Here is a 23,209-nt window from a genome sequence, read left to right on the forward strand (position 1 = left end):
AAACAACAAGCAGTTGCCCAGCTTGTCAGTAATTTGCCATTTTTTCCCGATAATCTCAATGGCATTGATGTACAAGAACCTCTACACGGTTTGTTATTCCTGCTTTGGCGTCTCGCATCCAAACCAAGAACCAGGTATGAACCAGGTATGACCAGTTTAACAGCTCAGATCCCAGTATAAAATTTGTGAAAGAAATAGAATAAAGTATAAATTTCCTAGATCTTAAAATTTGAAATGTGAACAGCCAAGACAAATTCGGAATTTTTCGTAAGCCATACCCCATAGACTGCACAAAAAATAATGTTTCTTGGCATCCGGTTTGCCATAAGCGAGCCGTTTTTAATTTATGGTGCATAGACTAAGCAACTTGCCACTAGATTATGACGAAATAAAACATTAACGCGGTATCTTGCAAGGAATAGCTATTAACAATGTTCTGAGACCTGAAATAATTACCTAACTATTTGAGCGAAAACTTAGACACTGCAGATATGGCTGATACAATTACACTAGGAAAAGGAAGTGCTATGTGCAAAAGGACCAAGTTTACCAAATTACCATACTTAGAAGGAGTCTAGGATAAAATCGCAACGATATTCAAGAAAACCAACGGTGGGATCAGTTTCCACAAAGACAATACATTAGATAAGGAAATTAGACAGAGCTGTTGCAGAACCAGCCAGTATTAAGATGAAGGATGTATAGAATAGAATGTGGCTCATACACAAAATGCTGTACTATAAAACTGGAAGGGCGTTCACTGACGGCTTTAGAGAACACCTACATGTTAACATTGTACCTTTATAAATCATTGTTTACTTTGTTAAACATGGTATTGTTCAGACCAAAGTGAAGATCATGCAGAATGTTCTCTGTCTCTTTGAACACCTACTTAATTCTAAAATCATTGGCTTGGAATATCATTTCATACGAATAGTTGCTATCCCCATACCACTGTTTAAAGAAGGTTCATTGTTACGTATTATCACGTTGCACCATATGGTAAGCAACAGTTTCAATGTGGTTTGGAAATTTTATTTTAAAAATGCAAATCAAGAATGAGATTTTCACTCTACAGTGGAGTGTATGCTGATATGAAACTTCCTGGCAGATTAAAACTGTGTGCCGGACCGAGACTCGAACTCGGGACCTTTTAATACAAACCAAGTTTGCCGTTGCCTACCTGCTGTTTGCTGTTGTGCTTTCGAGAAATATGCAACAATGTTGTCAGGACTAGAGGTAAGTGGAAATTTTTATTATGGCCAGATAATTATTTCACTTCAATTGCGCATTTAATATAAAGACAAATTGTATTCAGACCAGTTACAGTTCAGTTCAAATTAGGTTCTGTTTAGTCAGAGGCTGGCATACGAGTTTAAGTTGGATAACAGTTTGTGGGTTCATACGTCTGGTAATACGTGGACGTTTTATAGTTGGGAGGTAAATTAGATCTAAATATCATACAGAAACGCGTAGTGGGAAAATTATATCTACCTAAGTTCCCCAAGATCTGCTTAACAAAGTGAACAATGGTTTAGAGAGGGTAAAATGGTAACAGAATTTGTATCAAAAAGCTTACTCAGTTGATACGTTAATGCATGAGTCATGGTAGTGGAGTGGTTTTTCCGTCAACTCTGAGCACGGTAACAAAATTAAATAGCTGACAATAGTGATTCCCACAAAGTAGCTACGTAGTGCTCCAGTATTACCTGAAACTTTTTCTCTTAAAACAATTACGTTATTAAGAATTTATATTCTTTTCATCTTTCAATATGTACATCACATTCATCCTTGCTATCCTTTACAGTAAATCACTCTTCATCTGACTCATACAATCACAAGTCCACACAGCACTACTGGACACGTACATCACCTACCACGCTTCAGTTAAGAATGTATCACACTGCACAGAGGCCAAGACTATGCCACAAGAAGACCGAAAGTTGTTTAACAGTAACATAACTTGCTCTCTCTCTGGCGTTCACATCAGTAACTTACAAAAATCAAAATGATATGCCCACCTTGCAGTTAATTTGATACGAATGGTGCTTACGACGTTTCTGTTAGGTAACATGGAAGAATGATATGAGCTACCACCTTTTATTTTCATACTTATTTTATTTATTTTTAGAATCTCTTACATAATATGATGTGTTTTACCAGTTCTTCGTAAATGCTATGTTAGATGTTCTGTAAGTGATCACTGCTTTTCTGTTGTATTGCAGTTTTTATATGTGATAACGAAGAAGAAGCAAGTGCACGTCCATACATTTTATCCTCTTCATTTCATTTAATCTTTAGAATGTATCTTGCCTAATTTTATCTATTTTAGTTGCGCACTATTATATTGCGTAGTTACTTTTTGCGCTTTTGTCGATAACACTTTAAGCACTTTGGAATTTATTAGAATACTTACATACTTTTTATGTAACTACATTCCCCATTTGGGGGTCGATAAAAACAAATATATGTATTTATGATGTTGCATCTTCTGCTGTATTGCCCAAATTTGTTGTGCTGTATTGTTGGCAGGATCGTTCGTGAGCATTTTGTGGCTTCTATGCTTTTTTCCTCAGTTGTAATATAAACAAACAAAATAAGATATAAGGAAAGTCCAAACCGCCCACGTTAAAATTAAACTCGAAGTCATAATAACTGGGAATGGGAAATTTTCTTGCTCTGTGAATCACAGGAGATAGAGGGGATAGATGGTAAGATTGCAATGAAGGCCTCTACAAGGAAGATGAGTTATCAGATAGCTGGTCAAATAAGAGGGAAAATTGTTGCAAATGGATTTTACAATCTATAAATTTGGAGATATATGATCACACTTTCGGAAAAATTTCATCCACAAAATTCCTAAGATAGCAGTGGAAGAAAAGTGTCAAAACTACTGCACAATCACCTTAACAGTTCAGCATCCAAGTTGCTGACAAGTATAATACAAAGAAAAACGGAAAAAGAAATTTAATTAACAGTTGGATGATCAATTGGCTTTATGAAAAGGCGCCAGAGTGGCAGTTCTGACGCTACGCTAGATAATTTGAGCAATACCCATTAAAAATCTGAGGTTTCCTACATCTGTCGAGCTATAAAAAGCGATTTTAAAATACTTGTAAAATTGTGCAAACATTGGATACTTTTAGAAAAATAGATGTAACGGATAGAGAACAATTCATAATACAAAATACGTACAAAAGATAAAAATGTAAACGGATATCAAGAACGAAGTGTTCCGACTAGTAATAATATAAGATAGGCAGGTAAACTTTTGATCCTGTTGGCCAATCAGTGCATCAGAGAAACAAGGAAGGAGGTTTAGAAGTGGGATAAAATAATCAGGGTTAAGGGGTATCGATTATAAGAGTATCTGATGACGGGAAACTGAGAAAGAATAGCAGGACGTGTTGAGTGGAATAAAAAAAAGTTCAAATGGCTCTAAGCACTATGGGACTTAACTTCTGAGGTCATCAGTCGCCTATAACTCAGAACAAATTAAACCTAACCAACCTAAGGACATCACACACATCCAAGCCCGAGGCAGGATTCGAACCTGCGACCTTAGCGGTCGCTCGGTTCCAGACTGTAGCGCCTAGAACCGCACGGCCACTCCGGCCGGCTGAGTGGAATAAAAATTGTATTGATCACTCATATGGATTGACAGGAAACAGAAGGATTATGAAAGTAATGAGTGGTAGCACAATAAAAATCACACCTAAATTCAACATTGAAAATGAATACGAAGTAGATAAAGCGAAGCAATTGAACTGCCGCAAAACAACACATTATAAACCTGGCCAAAAGTAATCTACTAGTATCAAACACCAGCGTTAATTTGAAGAATAAATCTCTCAGGATGTAAGTTTGGAACACAGCCTTATATGTAAGTGAATTAGGGACTGCGGTAAAATCTAAAAAGGAAGGAAATCGAACCGTCGAGAGGCGGTACTGTAAGGGAAGCTGAAATTTAAATGGACCGATAATAAATCAGGAGGTTCGTCGCAGACTTAATGAGGAGAGTTATATAGGGAGAACATTGTTAAGAAGCTGGAACTGGATAATAGGATATGTGTCTAGACAGCAAAGAGCAACTTAACATGCTACTAGAGAGAGCATTAGACAGCAAAACAAGGACAAAGGGATTGCAATATATCCAACTCCTAAATGAAGACATTCGGTGCATGTACTACTGTTCGTTGGCACAGGAGAGAAACTCGTAGTGGACGGTATCCAACGAAAAACGTCTCGGACGAAATTTGTTATTGCGTTCCAGGTGGAGCCACGAAGAACGTCCCTGGTGTGAGGAGTGGCACTTGGGGACCTTAGCCTCCTGATGCCAATTGGGGACCTACTTGAGTGAGAAGTAGCAGCTCCAAGGTCTCACAGAGCTATAGTTCATCCAAGAGAAAGATCAACGTCATATCCATCTATTGTACAACCTTTTCTTCCTATGAAGATAGTCACTACGATCGAAACCGTTAGAAAATATTAAATCTGTACAGCTCATGGCAAACACGCAATTCTTCGAAATCTGTGAAACTGACAACAGTCGGGCGAGTGGTATTCTGGGCCCACGCCCCTCCATACTGCATCCAAATAACACAATCGGTAGAGGATGTCACACCGTCCGGTGAGTCGAAACTTACATCTGGAGGCATTTATGCGAGGTTGTGCAACGAATGTCAGTGCAGTCGATCTTTCACTTTGTGCAATAGTCTTGAGTATGATCTGGACATATCGGCAAAGAAGTTATTTCACTAGCGATTTGCAAGTTTTTACCATTTTGGAGATTATGAATCAACATCAGGGATACAGTCGGAGAGTGTGTGGTGGGGAGTGGAAGCTGCTAAGGATTTCTACTGGACGTGGTTCTAGCTATAATTTATTGGTAAACGCAATAACCATGTTACATTTGGTGGTTAGAGAGATTTTACAAGCATGAATAATGGCCTCGTCCAATCCATATTTGAATTTGGTCACCTTAGCTGATAGATTAAATAACTTTCTAACTTTGGCGATTACCAATTATATCTATAGCTCAGTGCTTCACGCTTTTCGCATAGACATAGTGCAAGAAACATTGTAAAATATTAAAATAGTTGGATGGTTAAGAAACAATCGCTTAGCACCCATCGTATTAAACTTCGAATTATATTAGGATTCTCGTATATACAGCCGGCCGGTGTGGCCGAGCGGTTTTAGGTGCTATAATCTGGAACCGCACGACCTCTACGGTTGCCTAGGGCAGGATGTATGTGGTGTCCTTCGGTTAGTTAGGTTTAAGTAGGTCTAAGTTCTAGTAGACTGATGACCTCAGATATTAAGTCCCACAGTGCTCAGAGCCATTTGAACCATCTCGTATACACAATTCCGTCTGGATCCGCTGCTCCAAGTCCCACTCGGCCCCAGATAACACTTGCGACATGGCAGTCGCAGAAGCCCATTCTATTACGACTGCCGAGACCTTCCTTGAAAGGCTCATCCACGTAAGGAACACTTCAGTATATCACAAGAAGTCAACATTCAATGACGCTCCATATTTTCCATATGGAGTAATAGCTTTCACTTACACCCAAACGTCCAGATATCAGACACTTTGATCGGTACCAAACGTTTTATGTCAATAGAGTATCAACCAAATCACGGATTCAGTTATGCTGAGTGCTGTCGTTCAGTAGAACATGCATAAACATTAATTAAAAGTGAAACTTCCTGGCAGATTAAAACTGTGTGCCCGACCGAGACTCGAACTCGGGATCTTTACCTTTCGCGGGCAAGTGCTCTACCAACTGAGCTGCCGAAGCACGACTCGCGCCGGGTACTCACAGCTTTACTTCTGCCAGTACCAGGAAGTTTCATATCAGCGCACACTCCGCTGCAGAGTGAAAATCTCATTCTGGAAACATCCCCCAGGCTGTGGCTAAGCCATGTCTCCGCAATATCCTTTCTTTCAGGAGTGCTAGTTCTGCAAAGTTCGCAGGAGAGCTTCTGTAAAGTTTGGAAGGTAGGAGACGAGGTACTGGCAGAAGTAAAGCTGTGAGTACCGGGCGTGAGTTGTGCTTCGGTAGCTCAGTTGGTAGAGCACTTGCCCGCGAAAGGCAAAGGTCCCGAGTTCGAGTCTCGGTCGGGCACACAGTTTTAATCTGCCAGGAAGTTTCATATCAGCGCACACTCCGCTGCAGAGTGAAAATCTCATTCTATTAGTTAAAAGTGTCATCAGCACAGCTACAGAGCAAAGCAAAAGTTATCTGTGTGGAAATTTACTGTAGTTCGCAGGTGGGTGAGAAGACAGCGCTTTCAGGCGTCTTACGAAAGGTTCCGAGTTCAAATCCCAATAACGACAACTTTTTTTAAACTTTTTACACGTGATACTGTTGTATGGGAGGACATTTTCCTGACATGTAAAATGACTATTCGGAGTTTGTAGCAATACTGTTTTGGCACTCTGCTTTCGCTGCGTTAGTTCAAATGGTTCAAATGACTCTGAGCACTATGGGACTTAACATCTGAGGCCATCAGTCCCCTAGAACTTAGAACTACTTAAACCTAACTAACCTAAGGACATCACACACATCCATGCCCAAGGCAGGATTCGAACCTGCGACCGTAGCAGTTGCGCGGCTCCGGACTAAGCGCCTAGAACCGCGAGACCACCGCGGCCGGCACTGCGTCAGTTGAACGTTACGTACTTATTACTTATCTTATCCTTTTGTGTATTATTAATTATTATTTTTACTATTTCTTCAGCATGTGTGATACAACTGTTTCTTTGGTTGGAAACGTGAATCTAACGCTCTACAAACTTCCCCACACACATATCCTATGTAGTTGCTCATAGCTGTGTTTTTCATGTGCTCCGTAGTTATCGTGTTACTTTTAATTAATGTTTACGGCGATTATGTTGCACGACAACATAAAATACGAATTACGTACAAATTTTGGTTGATACTTTATCGACAAATGGCATTTGGTGCCGACCAGAGCGTCTGACATCTCGAGGATTTGGTGTTCGAGACGTAAAACTATTTATCTAGAATGAGGAAGTGCAACGCAAATGCAGGTATCGTCACCATGCCAAGTGACAAGAAATATCTGTACAGTAGAGAGTACTTCGGCTTTGACAGGTGGAGGCCGTAAAATCGTGTAACCAAAATTTTTTTTACGAATCGTTTAACAGCGGAACGTGAAGATTGGAGCATTCGGTGAACTATACGAGCCAAAGGCATTTGCGATTTAGCGGATACTGGCGTAAGTTTGATTCACATTCCAATACATGGTGTTCCAGAGGACAATATTCCTCAGTCTGAATGACGGAGAGGAAGACGTTCCAGTCTCCCATTCCACAGTCTGTTTTTGACTCTACGAATGAATTTGACTTGTACTGCATAACAAGGCATTCAAGTATTCACCGTGTGACTGCATAAATGTACTCTATTCAGATGACGTTTCACTCCGTGTGCTGTCAACGCCGCCATGCAATAGTGATGCCAATGACACGTTCCTACTAGGTACTATGACTGATCACCAGTATATTATAGAGTTCAGACGGCGGCGGTATCTGTCTCTTGCCCAAGAAGACATCTGCAGCAGAGTAATGCAAATTAAAATTCTGTCGTAATCACACAGGATGTAGTGGGAACTGAAAGCATTTTAGAGCAGCTGGAACGTCATCTCCAATGCACCCGGTAACCAGCCTGCTGGTCGGGACTCCTGGTTCAATCGATGATGGAATTGTGGAGTCAAAGCAAAACACATCAGATTCCATGCCCATGTCACCTAGAGAGGGCGTGCAAAACATACAAAGGGAAAAAAATACAATTATCTGTGAGCATAAAGTTCTGGCATTACTGTCATAAATCTCTGAGCGTTATTGTTTCATCTTCTGCCGCTATTTGGTAGTTGTTTTATTGAGCGTACTGGACATATGGGCTTTGTTTGGGGGGGAGGGCTATCGGTTTCTTGCACTAGGATGCTGCACTGCCGGTACGGTCTCAGATTCTGTCAGCAGAAGGCAGTCAGTGAATTTCATTAAGAGAGGCGAACTTCCCGAGAGAGACAGGCAGATTTTGTGGCAGTTAACCTGCGACCTGCCCCAGAGTACAGCTGAGTATGACATTTTTGCACTTTCTGGATTAAAATCAATGGTAAAGGCACCGCGAACCTCCTGACCAGCCTGAGAAAGAGGTTTTTTTTTTCACTTCAAAATGTTGGTCATCCAATCAAATAGTGTCACGCCATGACAGTGCTTGGCGCGAAGAAGCCGACCAATTGAGGAAATACTGCTCTCGGTCAGTACTAATCTCGTGTCTCTTAATTGGCATACTGTACTCCAAGACTGGCAAGTTTGTGCTGCGTTTCCCTTTTTTGATGAAGTACTCCTTATTTCGTCCATCATGTTGGCAACAGTATTGAGTCATCCCCTCCAAGTAGAGCTTTTTTGAAAGTAGATAGTTAGAGCGCAGAACCATTTCTCGTAGCATTCGTGCTTCGTCCGCCATATGTTTCGCCTCCTGACTGTCGTCTGGTGCCCACTGCTTTGCTGATCTTGGGCATATTTGCAGTAGTACTCTTAGCAGCTCACTCACCTGTAATTTCGTCTCATGTACTGTGCTTGTGCGAGCTGTCCAGATTCGAGTAGCTTGTTGCGTTTTCTCCATGCAGTCTTCCATTTAATCTGGTAACGCCCCACAGTGTTGGCATTACTCTCTGTGAATACGATACAGGTTTTTAGAAGACTCACCTCTATTTAACTTATTTGTGTATTTTTCCAATAATGAGAGCAAATAACGTTTGCTTACTCTCACACTTAATTAAAATTACGAGATTCTTTAAACTATCCTACAACATTTCCATGATTCAGCGACTCACTAATAGTAAGCATAACCTGTCGTCCACCTAATCTGAGTATTCCCACTGTGACTGCGCTATCGTTGTGCGCAATGGCCGACCCATTGACCTTCTTCTTGTTAATCAGTTAAGGTAACGGGAATTGCACTGTTCGTTCTGTTTGATTATGTCTGTTTATCCACTACGGGGAGATATGTCGATTTCCCCTAGGATTGTACGTATCCTGTCCTTTGTTTCACGACTACGTGGTAACGATCCTTCAGTTTACAGACGTAGTAAGCCACAATATTTTTTAGATATATCATTTCAAAATGCAAACCCACGCAGAAAACATAAACTTTCACTGTATTTACGTTTGAATATGAGGAGGAATGTGGGCAATACGAGGATAATATCCCAGTATCTGCATGGTGTAGAAGATGGATGACTTGGAGCTACAGCTATAGGTGACAATTCTCAGTAAGTCATAATGACCAAAGTTCGATCGTCCCCCGACGATCAGCGTGTCAACATAACCTCCACACAAGTATATAGTGCCGCTTGTTAAGCCAGTTTTCATATCAGAAACTAAGTACCTTGATCTTCTGTATACCCTGTAATCATGTACCTCAAAATAGTAGTCAGTATGTTAGCTACGCGACATATTGTTACTAGTTTATTACCATTTAATATACACTCTTGGCCATTAAAATTAAAACGCCAGGGAGGACGCAAAATAAAGAAATTTCAGGTATTGTGCGTGTTCACTATATTGGGAAGACTACACCATTAAATTTGCAAATGTTTTAGGAGTAAATTTAGTACACAGGGTGGCACTTCTGCCAGCAACAACGGTTAACCCAGGTGGATATCGACTCGAACAGGGCTAGGACATAAATGCAGATATGTCAATCCATGCTGCATCATCTAACTGTTATTCACTCGTAACGTGGCGTGCCACTTTCTTGGCAACTCACTATCTGATGTTTTAAATGCGTGAGTGATACGGTGTACTGCTACACAGGGGAACAGCCGAACACCCTCTGTATCAAAGCAGATCATGAAAATGCACGCAGCATGTAGTCGTGCTGTGTCTTGTTGAAAGATAAAATGATGAAGTCTTGGTAGAGTACATGTCATGTTAGAAACCTAATGGAATCCATAGAAACTGAAGGTTTTTGCGAACCAGAGCTAATAGTAATGTGTACGCATTGGCACTCTACTCTGGCACACTGGGCCCGCATGGCGTTGAAGACTGCAATGCGGCAATGTTTGTTCTCCACGGAACTTTCACATCGGATACAGCTGTCATAATGCTGTATGCCAAACCGCATCTTGTCGGGAAAACAATGTGCTGCCACTCCTGTTTCTAGTTTTGCTGTTGTTGGGCACATACCGTCCGAGCACCCCTGTTTGCTGCTGCGTGGAGGGTAGCGCGTGTCAGTGTTCACTCTATCTGTTGTGCACGCTCACCGTACTCCTCCTAAAAAAATTAAAACAATGAAAGAAAAAACTAAGCAAATATAAGCGTATATAATTGTGTAGTCAATTTTATGACAATAATTGCGTTAAAATAAAATCGTGATCCGAGTAGCCGATCACTAGATACAGAAGTTTTCATTCAGGTGATTGAGCTGAATTCACGAGTGCTACAAGCGGGCGGTGTCCGCCACTGTTGCACAGTAGGGTGTTAGTGGTCAAAGAAACGCAAGTTACCGTGACGTGGACGCAGCCAAGGCGTCGGGAAAGTTCTGAAAGCTGGCGGATTGATACGAACTGTCTCTTACGCAGAAACGCGACTCTCTTTGCATTAACGGACACCCCTTCATTACTACCGAGTTGATGTGTCCATAATATCATAAAACGATAGAGGAAAAGTAGCGCGAAATTAAGTGATGAACTCCAAAGGGAGATAGGCCGAATTCCGCCAGATATCGTTGCAAAAGTGTATCCCACGGAGCAATTAATAGAAGATATCGTACTATGTAAGTCAATGTCGCACACGGCGGTCCGCACTGGGGAGGACACTCCACTATTCTGAAGAACGCTGATAGAAATGGGATGGGCAGACATGGTGCAAAAGGCCACTCCACAGTTATGACACAAGATTTTTGTTTTACCAATTGATTAAGTAACGTCTCTGCAGGACAGGTCGTGGAGGAAGCGATTTGTGTCAAATTTTCAGTTTTATAGGATGTCAGACAATGTGCAAAACTTATGCCAGGTATGATGCCACTGTAGTCACTGTAGGTAAGTTGGGTGTCTTGACAATTTTAGATTTCGTCGTCTCAGTTTCACGCTTACCAAGTGCTTCTCTTAACTGCCTGCCGTGCAGAGATGTCAAAATATGATGTTATCTTTCAGTTGGTTCAAGATGAGATGCAAATTGTTATATTTAATTCTAAATTATTGCATTGATGCACAAGGAGCTCATTTTGGCGGAATTGTCCGTTTCAAGTGGACTTATTGAGATGTTATAACTGTTACAGTATACTTACTTACGACTACATACAGGGTGAGTTAGGAGGGTTGGGTTGGGTTCCTTGGGGGAAGAGGCCAAACAGCGAGGTCATCGGTCTCATCGGATTAGGGAAGGATTGGGAAGGAAATCGGCCGTGCCCTTTCGTGAGAGACAATCCCGGCATTTTCCTGGAGCGATTTAGGGAAATCACGGGAAACCTAAATCAGGATGGTCGGAAGCGGGACTGAACCGTCGTCCTCCCGAATGCGTGTCCAGTGTGCTAACCACTGCGCCACCTCGTTCGGTAGGGGGAAAAGTACATACTTTGAGGGGTGATACTCCTAATAAACATATGCCCTTTTCTTAACCGTTTCCAGTGAACCAATGAAAACAACTAGGAACGGGAAACGTGTAGCGTCGTCCTTACTAACCGTGTCAGTACGCAGTTCACTTGCGCAGGTCTCAGTCCGACAGTGCTTGTCGTAGTGCACGGTACTAAAGTGTTGTTACGTGAACAACGAAAACCATTTTGTGTAGTGAAAGTGCAACGGATCTTCACACATAGAGTGTGTGCTGACATGGTTTTTGTCTATAGTTTGTCCCAGGGGAATTCCAGAGTTGCTATGCGAGAATACCAACAACGACTTCCGAATCGCTGAGCCCCAGATAGCAGGGTGTTTAAGAGGGTGTTTCCGAACTGCGTGAGCGTGGTACGCTTCCCAGCGTAAATTTTGCCTCTCAGCGTCCCGTCAAGAATCTCTTAATGAAGTTGAGAACATTCTTCAAGTAGTGGAACGCAACCCTACCACTAGCCTTACAATAATTATTGCCCAACATGGAATTCCTCAAACACAATTGACACGTACAGCACACGAGCACGGTCTGTATCTCTTTCGTCGGCAGAGTGTACAACATCTGCGTGATGGAGATGCTGCCGCCCGACAAGAATTATGTCAATAGATCATGGCCATTGAGCGAGTAATTTCACGTGTTCTGTTCACTGACAAGTCAACATTGACCCGTAGCGGAATCAACAACATGCGCAACACTCATGTATGGGCAAATGAAAATGTGCACGCTTCTGTGGAAACGAATTTTCAACGACGTTTCTCAATCAATGTTTGGTGTGGTATTATTGATAACCAACTCATCGGTCCAGTTGATTAAATAGCCATCGTACTGGGACACGGTATCTTGAGTTTCTTCCAAATTTGTTACCAGGATACGTGGAGGATATCGCTTGGATATTTTTTCGTAGGTGTACAAATTTGCAATTCTTTTAAAGTGTTCATAGCATGACCCTTAGTTATTTTAGGTAGAATAATTTCCAAAGCTTATTCGATTTGCTCTGCCTTATGATTTTGCCTTTTCAGGATTATGTAAAAACTTGATTGGTCATTATCAAAGTTTCTTTTATGTTCGTTAAATATTATTCCACAATTCTTTCCTATTTTTTGATACATATTTTAATGCAGTTGTCACAGGAAATTTTGTAAATGCTTGGATTTACCACCGTCAGTACATCTAGGTAAAAAGCAGTGTCAGATTTAAATTCAAAGGACCATTGCGTTTACTGAAATTGTAATTTCTCTCTGTATTTGTATTTCATATGTTGTTGTTGTTAATTACTAGGATACTGGGTCAGCATTTATTTTTCAAACTGATGAAGTAAATTATGGCTGCAGTACGTGCACCGTAGTTCTGAGTTCCTGGCGGAGTTGTAGGCTGATTATGGTCTCTGCTTTCAAATGCCTGTCGATGTTCAACTTAGATACTTAAATTTTGACTTTACTCATTTCCCACAACACGCATTAGCAAGGGCGCGGGGTTCTTAATACCCACAATAAAAAAAACGAAAAAATTATGTTCGTTGTTGAATTATGTAAACAACATACTTTCTAAAGACACAGTGAAGTGTAAGTAGAGTTCAGGACACACAATTATGTTTCAGCACACTCTCAGAAATGTCAACGAACCTTCAGGAACGTGAACTAGCAACGACGTGGAGTGAGGAGGGGGGAGGGGGGGCGGCGTGTGGGATACTTCATGACCTCCCTAAAGAATTACTTATAAAATGCAAATTTAGTTAATTGTTGTCGACTATCACTCACAACATATAATTTAAAGACGCACTGGTGTGCAAGTAAACTTCCGAATCTGAAAATATTGAATATCACATTAACTGGATAAAGCGATATCTACTTCAATGACTTAAATTTTTGGATTAGGTTCAACTGAAAAATTTAAAACATATGTAGAATCTGGTAGAATAATTCGTGAAAAACGCTAACTGTTTTTCTAGAACTTGAAAATATAAGATAATTGTCCATAAGACAACAATATCAAGAGGTGGGCATCAAGCAAAGCTCCCCCTCCCCCCCCCCCCTTCTTGGTATTGCAAGAGCTAATGCATTAAACAATTTTCTTATTCCAAACCTTGAACAGATGTGTAGAGCTTTAATGGAAACAAAATTTTTTGTAACTGTTTAAAGTCGTATGTGTTTTAAGAGCCAAAGACCGTTCCCCCTTCTTAAAATTCATTTAGCAATATTTGTAACTGTTTAAACTGTTAATTGTTTGAGATCCAAGGCCACTTGCCTGGTCGCAGAATTTGTTATAAACTATTAATAATCCAGTGGAATTGTTAGTTCACGTACCAATTTGTTGAAGTACTAATGTATACAAAATTTTAACGTTACTTATTTGGAAAATAAAATGTTCAATAAAAGACTGAATAGCTTATTGCTCAAGGATCCCTGCTTCCAAGCTAACCTGATCCATGGCTTTATTTTTTTGTACGGTGTTCCTGACGTGTTTCATGCAGCCCGCCACGAATTACTCTCGTCACCTAACCTCTTCAACTCAGCCTATGTCCTCAATTATTTGCTGGATGTATTCCAGTCTCTGTCTTCCTCCTGCAGTTCCTATTTATTTCATCCCGCTACAACTTGTGTTTCTGTATTCCTGAATTTCCCTGAACATTTTTGTACGTGCTTCTTTCATGTATCAACTGAAATATTTTTTTTGTTATTTGTGTTTTTTGCAGTTACTTTCTGCGTACCTAAGTTTTCCTTTCCAACTCTGTGATTGCCCTTTCTATAGATATCCATTCCTCTTCAACTATACTGTCTACAGAGCTATTCCTTATTGTAGTATGTATGACCTTAGAGGACTTCAGGCGTTTCTCTCCGTTCCTTAATACTACTGTATCCCACTTCTTTGCGTATTGATTCTTCCTGAATAATCTCTTAAACTTCAGACTATTCTTTATCACTACTTAATTGTGATCTGAGTCCATATCTGCACATGGGTATGGCTTACAATGCAGTATCTGATTTCGAGATGTCTATCTGACCATGATGTCATCAAACTGAAATTAATCTACCGCCCTTTCCCAAGTATATCGCCACCTCTTGTGATGCTTACAGTGTACGGCATCACTAGCGGAAATCCTATTTCACCTATACCATTTCCCACTGTTGTCGATATTACCCTATACTCATCTGAACAGAAAGCCTTATTTTCTTTCTATTTCACTTCACTGCCACCCACTATACTTAGATTGAGCCTTTTCGTTTCCATTGTCACATATTCTAACTTCCCTTCCAATTTCAGGCTTCTGATATACATCCCACACTCGTATAACGTCACCCTTTAGTTGATTGATCATTATGCTGGCTACCTTGGCAGTCCCTCCTTTCCCCCCGCCTAGCTCCACCCGGAGATCATCGGTGACTATTTCGGAATATTTTTCCAGTGTGGACTCGTCATGATACTTTTCAATTAAAAGCCACTTGTCCGGTGGATACACAATTTTTTCTCTTTAAGACAGTGCTTTTCATTGTCTTCTGCATCACTATGACGTTGATCATTGTTGATTCTTCCAACTTTACGGGCAGTTTACCATCACACAGGCAAGAAAGTGCCATTAACCTCTGTTCGCTCCTCCTTCTTCTTTGACAAGTTCGTTGGCGGAATGAGGATGACTTGTTATGCCGTAAGTCTTCCGCCGGCAAAGCTGATTTTTACTCAAATTCTAAGCACACGAGTGGTTCTAATTTGGGAGCGAGGACATATAGATTACTAATCAAGTACGCCACCCCTGGACCAGGGTTATAGTTAACTACTTCCATTCAAAGTACGCTAGGCAGGACAAAGTCTAAGCATTATAGATATGAGTGGTGTCTGTCCTGTCTGATATGTCCTACAGAAGAGACACCACTCGCGATCAACCATCTGGGACATAAACCTAAATATTTGGGGTGAAACGAAACGGGATGGGGACATGGATAGGAAAAAAGTAATGACTTCTAACCGCACAGTGCATTGCATTAATGCCACAGTGATAGAAACTTGTGCTGAATCGAGACTCTATCCCGGATGCTCAGCTTCTCTAGAACAGTTGCCTTAATCTCCTTTTCTTTCAATCTTATTAGTCACTATCTTACAGGGGTCAGTTAGCCCTTTGAACACGCTGAGCTACCGTGCTGGAGTCTCGACTAGCCGGACACTCTTTCTGTCATACCCAAATTCCCAACTTCCAATGCGCCACAGCGCAATGATCCCCACCCATTAACCCCCTACTCGCAGTCTTCTGATTCTCGTAGGAGTTTGGCCAACGGTTGTGCATCGGCACTGAAATTTCTTCATCAAACGGCCGTCACGCCTACGGAATTACAGATATGCGCGGTGCCTGTCCTGTCGGACTCGTCCGACCATTCCAGAGAAGTGGAGCATCTGGTTTCGAGACGCGGTCACTATAAATTTTCAATTCTCGCCTTAGCATTGCTACAGTGCCCTGTGCGGCTGTAAGTCATTATTTCCTCATTATCTTCTCATTATTTCCTTCCTGTCTCTTTCTCCTGCCATTTCCTTTCCATTCCTTTCGCCTCAAATACTCACAAGAAATCTAAACATTGCTGGTGGCAGCTGACCTACACTCCTCCCTGTATATTTACAATTTATATTGCGCTACTCCTCTTACTTTGCACTGCAGCATGGAAGGTTAATCATTTACCTTTGCAGATGTGAAGAAAATTTGACGTTTTTCCCTTGCCTTGATGGTGTTGTCACCTCAATCGGAGAGGTCGTAGGAGCAACTGCCTTGAATGACTTGCGGTGCGCTGATGGTAGTGGAACAGCAGGGGCCTTCCCGCGGCTACTCACCAAGGCGTGTTGCAGGCGTGCGTCAGCGTGAGGTAGCGCGCCCCGAGCAGGTAGAGGGCCCGCAGCACGCCCAGGCTCGCCCCCAGCGCGTGGCCACCCTCCACGCCCACGAGGCTCGCCAGCACGCCGGCGGCGTGGGCGTCTTCGATACCTACAAGTAACTTTGCAAAGTTATGCACGTATTTGGTTAGCACTGTGTAACATGAATTCAATATCAACAACAGTACCATTGTGAAGTCCGAATTCGTTAAGAGGAGGTTCTGGTCGAGGCCGATATAAAAACTGATTTCATTTGCATAATTTGCATCCCTGAAGTATATACAATACTGGCCATTAAAATTGCTACACCAAGAAGAAATGCATATGATAGACGGGTATTCATTGGACAAATATATTATACTAGAACTGACACGTGATTACATTTTCACGCAATTTGGGTGCATAGATCCTGAGAAATCAGTATCCAGAACAACCACCTCTGGCCGTAATAACGGCCTTGATACGCCTGGACATTGAGTCAAACAGAGCTTGGATGGCGTCTGCAGGTACAGCTGCCCATGCAGCATCAACACGATACCACAGTTCATCAAGAGTACTGACTGGCGTATTGTGACGAGCCAGTCGCTTGTCCACCACTGACCAGACGTTTTCACTTGGTGAGAGATCTGGAGAATGTGCTGGCCAGAGCAGCAATCGAACATTTTCTGTATGGAGAACGGCCCGTACAGAACCTGCAACATGCGGTCGTGCATTATCCTGCTGAAATGTAGGGTTTTGAAGAGATCGAATGAAGGGTAGAGCCACGGATCGTAACACATCTGAAATGTAACGTCCACTGTTCAAAGTGGCGTCAATGGGAACAAGACGTGACCTATATGTGTAACCAACGGCACCCCATACCATCACGCATGGTGATACGCCAGTATGGCGATGACGAATACACGCTTCCAAAATGCGCTCAACGCGATGTCGCCAAACGCGGATGAGACCATGAGACCATGATGATGCTGTATACAGAACCTGGATTCATTCGAAAAAATGACGTTTTGCCATTCGTGCACCCAGGTTCGTCGTTGAGTACACCATCGCAGGCACTCCTGTCTGTGATGCAGCGCCGGCCGCGGTGGTCGTGCGGTTCTAGGCGGTCCAGTCCGGAGCCGCGCTGCTGCTACGGTCGCAGATTTGAATCCTGCCTCGGGAATGGGTGTGTGTGATGTCCTTAGGTTAGTTAGGTTTAATTAGTTCTAAGTTCTAGGGGACTGATGACCACAGCAGTTGAGTCCCATAGTGCTCAGAGCCATTTGAACCATTTTTTTTTGTGATGCAGCGTCAAGGGTAACCGCAGCCATGGTCTCCGAGCTGATAGTCCATGCTGCTGCAAACGTCGTCGAACTGTTCGTGCAGATGGTGGTTGTCTTGCAAACGTCCTCATCTGTTGACTTAGGGATCGAGACGTGGCTGCACGATCCATTACAGCCATGCGGATGAGATGCCTGTCATCTCGACTGCTAGTGATACGAGGCAGTTGTAATCCAGCACGGCGCTCCGTCTTACCCTCCTGAACTCACCGATTCCATGTTCTGTTAACAGTCATTTGATCTCGACCAACGCGAGGAGCAATGCCGCGATACCATAAACAGCAATCGCTATAGGCTACAATCTGACCATTATCACACTCGGAAACGTGATGATTCGCATTTCTCCTCCTTACACGAGGCATCACAACAACGTTTCACCAGGCAACGCTTGTCAACTGCTGTTTGTGTATGAGAAATCGGTTGGAAACTTTCCTCATCTCAGCACGTTGTAGGTGTCGCCACCGGCGCCAACCTAGTGTGAATGGTCTGAAAAGCTAATCATTTGCGTATCACAGCATCTTCTTCCTGTCGGTTAAATTTCGCGTCTGGAGCAATTTTAATGGCCAGTAGTGTAGATTACGTCTGCAAAATGCTTTCTTGATTTTCGAAGTATTTTAAAAGTTGCGGCGTGTTGGAAGGAACCGTGCACAGACGCTGTGGGTGCTCGATGCATTCCCATCAACTGGGATTACTTCACATATTTTTTGGGTTTTCCTGATTTTATGAAGTGTCAATAGTTACATAACTGTTAAAAATGGGTTTGTGTATACCATCACGATTCTTGAGGACAATTATAACCATAACACGAATGAAAATCGTGTTATATCACGTTCCTTAAAGAGAGAGAGAGAGAGAGAGAGAGAGAGAGAGAGAGAGAGAGAGAGAGAGAGAGAAACCTTTTGTGTAAAGTCACCCCATCACAACATACACTTAGCGAGATATTCGGCAGTAATACCTCGTAATGAGTAGTTTTACCCACGTCAGAATATTCTAAATGGAAAGAAAACAGAAATGTGAAGTACTGAGACAGTTTTCATAGCTTTATTGACTTGTCGGAAAACATTGCACTAATAAATGGTGTATGGTAAGTCATTCCACGTCAATTTTTAATGGAGTGAACTGAAATAAATGTTTCTGATGTGTCCTAAGCACGACCTTCTCAGCTTCTATGGCCCCTCTAGAGCACTGTGAGGCACCACCACACCGTAATTTCACTTTAATAAATATTCGTTATTTACGGATGTGATTGCAATTGTTCTTTGAACTTCGGAAATCCCCTTCTTAATACCCTAGGTACATCAAGTAATCCCACAATATTATGGTAATTGATTTCGGAGATTTTTAACATCAACCAATACAAATGTGTTTATTGCACCACCTGTCATCTTCACGAAATTAACTCGCCTCTCATCACTACATGCACTTTGTCTATTTGTCCATTAATGTTCATGGTTTTCTTCTTCACGTCCAATGTGCAGCAGTGGCAGCTGGCTTTAGTTTGCATCTAACAATTTGGGTAAAGTTACCCATAGCCAAGCGGGAGTCGTACACCGTAGGTTGTTTTCGGCTTGCTAGTAGCATGCTTAAAAAAAGAAAAAAACTTTCGCCTGCACTCACCAACTCCTGCTGATATAGTTACAGCCTCTTGAGGCCTTATTAAAGTGCACGCCGCACAAAAAATAACTAGAATATAATTATGACATAGCAATGAAGGTTTCTAGGCAACGTGAAATACATACAGGTATTCACGTCCACTAAACTGAACTTGTCATCTAGCAGAACGATGTTGGAACAACAGTCATGATTTCCCTACCAGTAAAGTGTACTATGTGTTATCTAAGCAACAATTTTACTCAGAATTTCACAAACCGGTCACATGCCGCTCATGATAGAATTTAGCAGGAAGCGTTTGTAGTAATCCAGGTTGTGTTAAGTGGCTGTGGTTGTCGGTAGTTCAAGAAAAGATTCCATCAGTATACAAAGCTCTATGTGATGAAGTTTTGCTCACAAGATGCTCTGGTGCCAATAGGCTAAATGACAAGAGCTTTAGCGTGAGCGTTTGGAAACTGGTGTCGGAGCATCTTCACTGTCAGGCAAAAACAGTTAAAATAGCAGCTTATACAGCTGTAGGTATATTCAGAGAAGATTATTCATCTATTCGGAAGACCATGAGCATGCTAGGAATCGTTGTAGGGACGAACAGCAAAAACTTCGTAGAGTTACTTGACTGGAAATGCGTGGCCATCGCGGAGCAAAAAAATGTTCGTTTGTTAAAAGATCCCGAAAATTCAAATTAGACCATGTTTCAGGAAAAAGGATGCCTCTATGGTCATGGGATCGCAGATTTACCAAAAGTTTTGAAACACCATTTTCTTTGTTACTCCAAACTTTAAACTCGTTTTTCTCGGAATAACATTTTTCAGCGCCGAAGCACTCTGGAGCCTCGACAGATTAACGGATTCATTAGAATTTTGTTAAAATCGAAGATAACTTAATTCAGGAGGCTTGGCGAGATTGTTTTATTATTCGAAAGAAGCTGACATGTTTTTCAAGTAGCTGCCATCTTTTAGGTATTTTTCGAAACCTCATCATGGTGGCTACTCATATTCATTCTATTTCAAAAATTTTATATTTCCATGAAGTGTCGTTGTGTCATCGTAGTTCCTCAGTAACTACCAGCCGTCACCTGAAGTCATGGACTGCTACCAACAACCTGAGGGAAGAAGTAATACCACCGTGCCTTTCCAAAAGATTCGATGAATAGGACCGCTCCCGAGGTCACAGCCATACTGGCCGATGGTAGCTATACGGGGTAGCGCATAGCCACGATTTATCACTGAACGCAGTGAGACGCCATTCACCAACGGTTCATGATTTCTGGTCACAGCATCAATCCAGTCACGGCCGTATGTGTTGTGGTGTCAACGTCAGCTGACGCGTGGGACGGTAGTTCCCTACTCTACCAGCTCTTACTTGTACTCTCTAACCATTGGTGCGGAATGACACATAAAGTTGCAGGGAGTCACTTACTTTCTGTCGGATAAAAGAAGCAGACGTGAAAGGGTTACTATGTGCTTCTACCCCTTCTCTTCGTATGATAATACTACACTGCACTTTATAAGAATATTGGTATATATAGCTTAGTTGCAAGTCTTTATCGCTCTAATACGTGCAAGTTCACTAATATCTAATCCACTTCTGAAAGTATCCTGATAATCTGGCTCAAGTTTTGAGGTATTGTTTCATGTCACGGCGAAAAGCATTTGCTATATTACTTATGGTTAAGCGAAAGAGCCTTGTGTGACTTCATAAGGCACCTACCTTGAGCGGTAGTGACGAGCGCCAACTCCCGGGGGTACCTCTCGACGAGGCGGCGGATGACGTCGACCTGTTCCAGCGCGAGCGTCACCGCATCCAAGTGCTGCGCCGAGCACGGCACGTACGCCGACCAGAACTGTAACACGCCCAGTCGGCGCCAACAGCCTGTCACTGCAAACTATAATTCGTCTTCGACTGAATTAGCTTCTCTTATGCAATCAAATGAACACATTACTACTGCGGCATAGCAAACGTGACATGCCATCTAGCTCTCTAACTCCTTTGATTTCTTAATAAGATTATCTTATGAATTTTGTCGCATGAGATCTGTCTGGTCCGTCGAAGTGATGGGCGGTAAAAAATCACTATTGCGACGTGTTTGACATCTGGCAATAAATTTGTAGTAGAACTAGCTTCTGAGCAAGGCAACTGCTGGCTCACAGATGGTTTTGAACTTTATGTTGAAAGTTAAATATATCAGGGGTAAGATTTGCTGGTGACTTTACTACCTCTTTTGAAAGTAAGCAACATGTGTTGTACCAGCGTGCACTCGATATGTACTGGGAATAACCGGAATAAAGACGAAAAGATGGAAGAGTGGTTGCACCAAATAAGCTACAAACGTAGCATCAAAACTATGGGCCACGTAGGTTAGAAAGTAAAGGAATTGTGCTACCTTGGAAGCAAAATAACCCATGATGGACAAACTAAGAGGACAAAATAGACTAGAACAGGCAAAGAGGGCATTCCTTGGCAAAAGAAGTCTACTTACATCAAACATAGTCCTTCATTTGAGGAAAAGTTTTCTGAGTACGTTCGTGAGGTGTTATGGTAACTTAAGTGTTATCGTAATATATACTATAAATAACCCAGAGTGACGACACTCAAATGAACACGTTTCCCTCACATATCACATAGTAAATACTAGGTCATGCTCAAAATTAATTCCTCCGAATTTTTCATGTGAAATTTGTTAAAGCTTTTTAAATGAAACAAACTTCAATAGCATTCTACAACTTTTTTCTTGATATGAACATTCTTCTTCGTCAGTATAGACAGCTCGGCGACGAATACATTTCTCCCAACGAAATACCGTCACTGTAGAATGTTTGGCAGTGTTGACGGAGCCACAACTTCACCTGCACCTGCACCGCTTCATCACTATCAAGGTGGTGTCCTCGAAGGTGTTCTTTCAGTTTTGGAATCAGATGAAAATCGGCTGGGATCAAGTCGTGACTGTACGGAAGATTCGAAACTCGACTGCAGCGAGCTGCCTGTCATCGCTACGTTACACACTGCATTCCGGAGTCATCTCTGGGTCGCCTATTGGCCGAGTGCTACAGATATGTAAACATAAAGAATAAAGATGTAGAATGTTAAAACATTTGTTTTATGTAAAAAGCTTTAAGGGTTTTGACATAATAAACTCTGAAGAATTATTTTTCAGCACGCCATTGTAAAATATCGTTGTCATGTGGTTCACATCATGATGGATAGTTAGGATGGGACAAACATTTGAGTGAAATGGCGTAAATAGAACTATTCAGTTCAAACATACCCTGAATACAAAATATGTGGCTCATGAAAGTGGTCAGGCAGTAAATTAACAGCAACCCAGGTGTAAAACGTTTAAAAATGTCTTATCCTCAGTATTCGACGGCTGCAAAACTCGATCTACTGAAAGCGTTATTTACATAGTCAAACGATTAGATTTGAATGAGTCACATAATACTGGGTTACATGTAGTGATTCTCCTTGTGATCGTGCAAGAGGACATACAACAGTACTTCACAGGAGGATGAATAAGTTATCGTTTGCATATGAAGCATATAAGCCGACTACCTTTTACAAGTATTACATGGCTACGAATTTCGACCGCTACGGTCGCAGGTTCTAATCCTGCCACGGGCACGGATGTGTGTGATGTCCTTAGGTTAGTTAGGTTTAAGTAGTTCTAAGTTCTAGGGGACTGGTGACCTTAGAAGTTTAGTCCCATAGTGCTCAGAGCCATTTGAACCATTTTTTTTGCTACGAATTTACACGATAACGAGATAAAAGTGAAACTTTAGGATATACAAAA

At 41.8% G+C, this 23,209-nt stretch overlaps 1 protein-coding gene across 1 annotated transcript in view; it reads right to left on the reverse strand.

The window, feature by feature from the left end:
* Window positions 1-23,209, reverse strand: part of LOC126413077 (dipeptidase 1-like) — a gene marked incomplete at its 5' end in the record, with an annotated part of 97,268 nt that overhangs the window by 49,473 nt on the left and 24,586 nt on the right. The window contains 2 exons of the mRNA XM_050082974.1: window positions 16,454-16,604; window positions 21,133-21,265. Coding sequence (XP_049938931.1) covers window positions 16,454-16,604; window positions 21,133-21,265 — 284 coding nt within the window. The remainder of the gene's footprint in view (window positions 1-16,453; window positions 16,605-21,132; window positions 21,266-23,209) is intronic.

The sequence above is a fragment of the Schistocerca serialis genome, chromosome 7 (genome assembly GCF_023864345.2).
Source record: "Schistocerca serialis cubense isolate TAMUIC-IGC-003099 chromosome 7, iqSchSeri2.2, whole genome shotgun sequence".
In the NCBI taxonomy this organism is placed as follows: Eukaryota; Metazoa; Arthropoda; class Insecta; order Orthoptera; family Acrididae; genus Schistocerca; species Schistocerca serialis.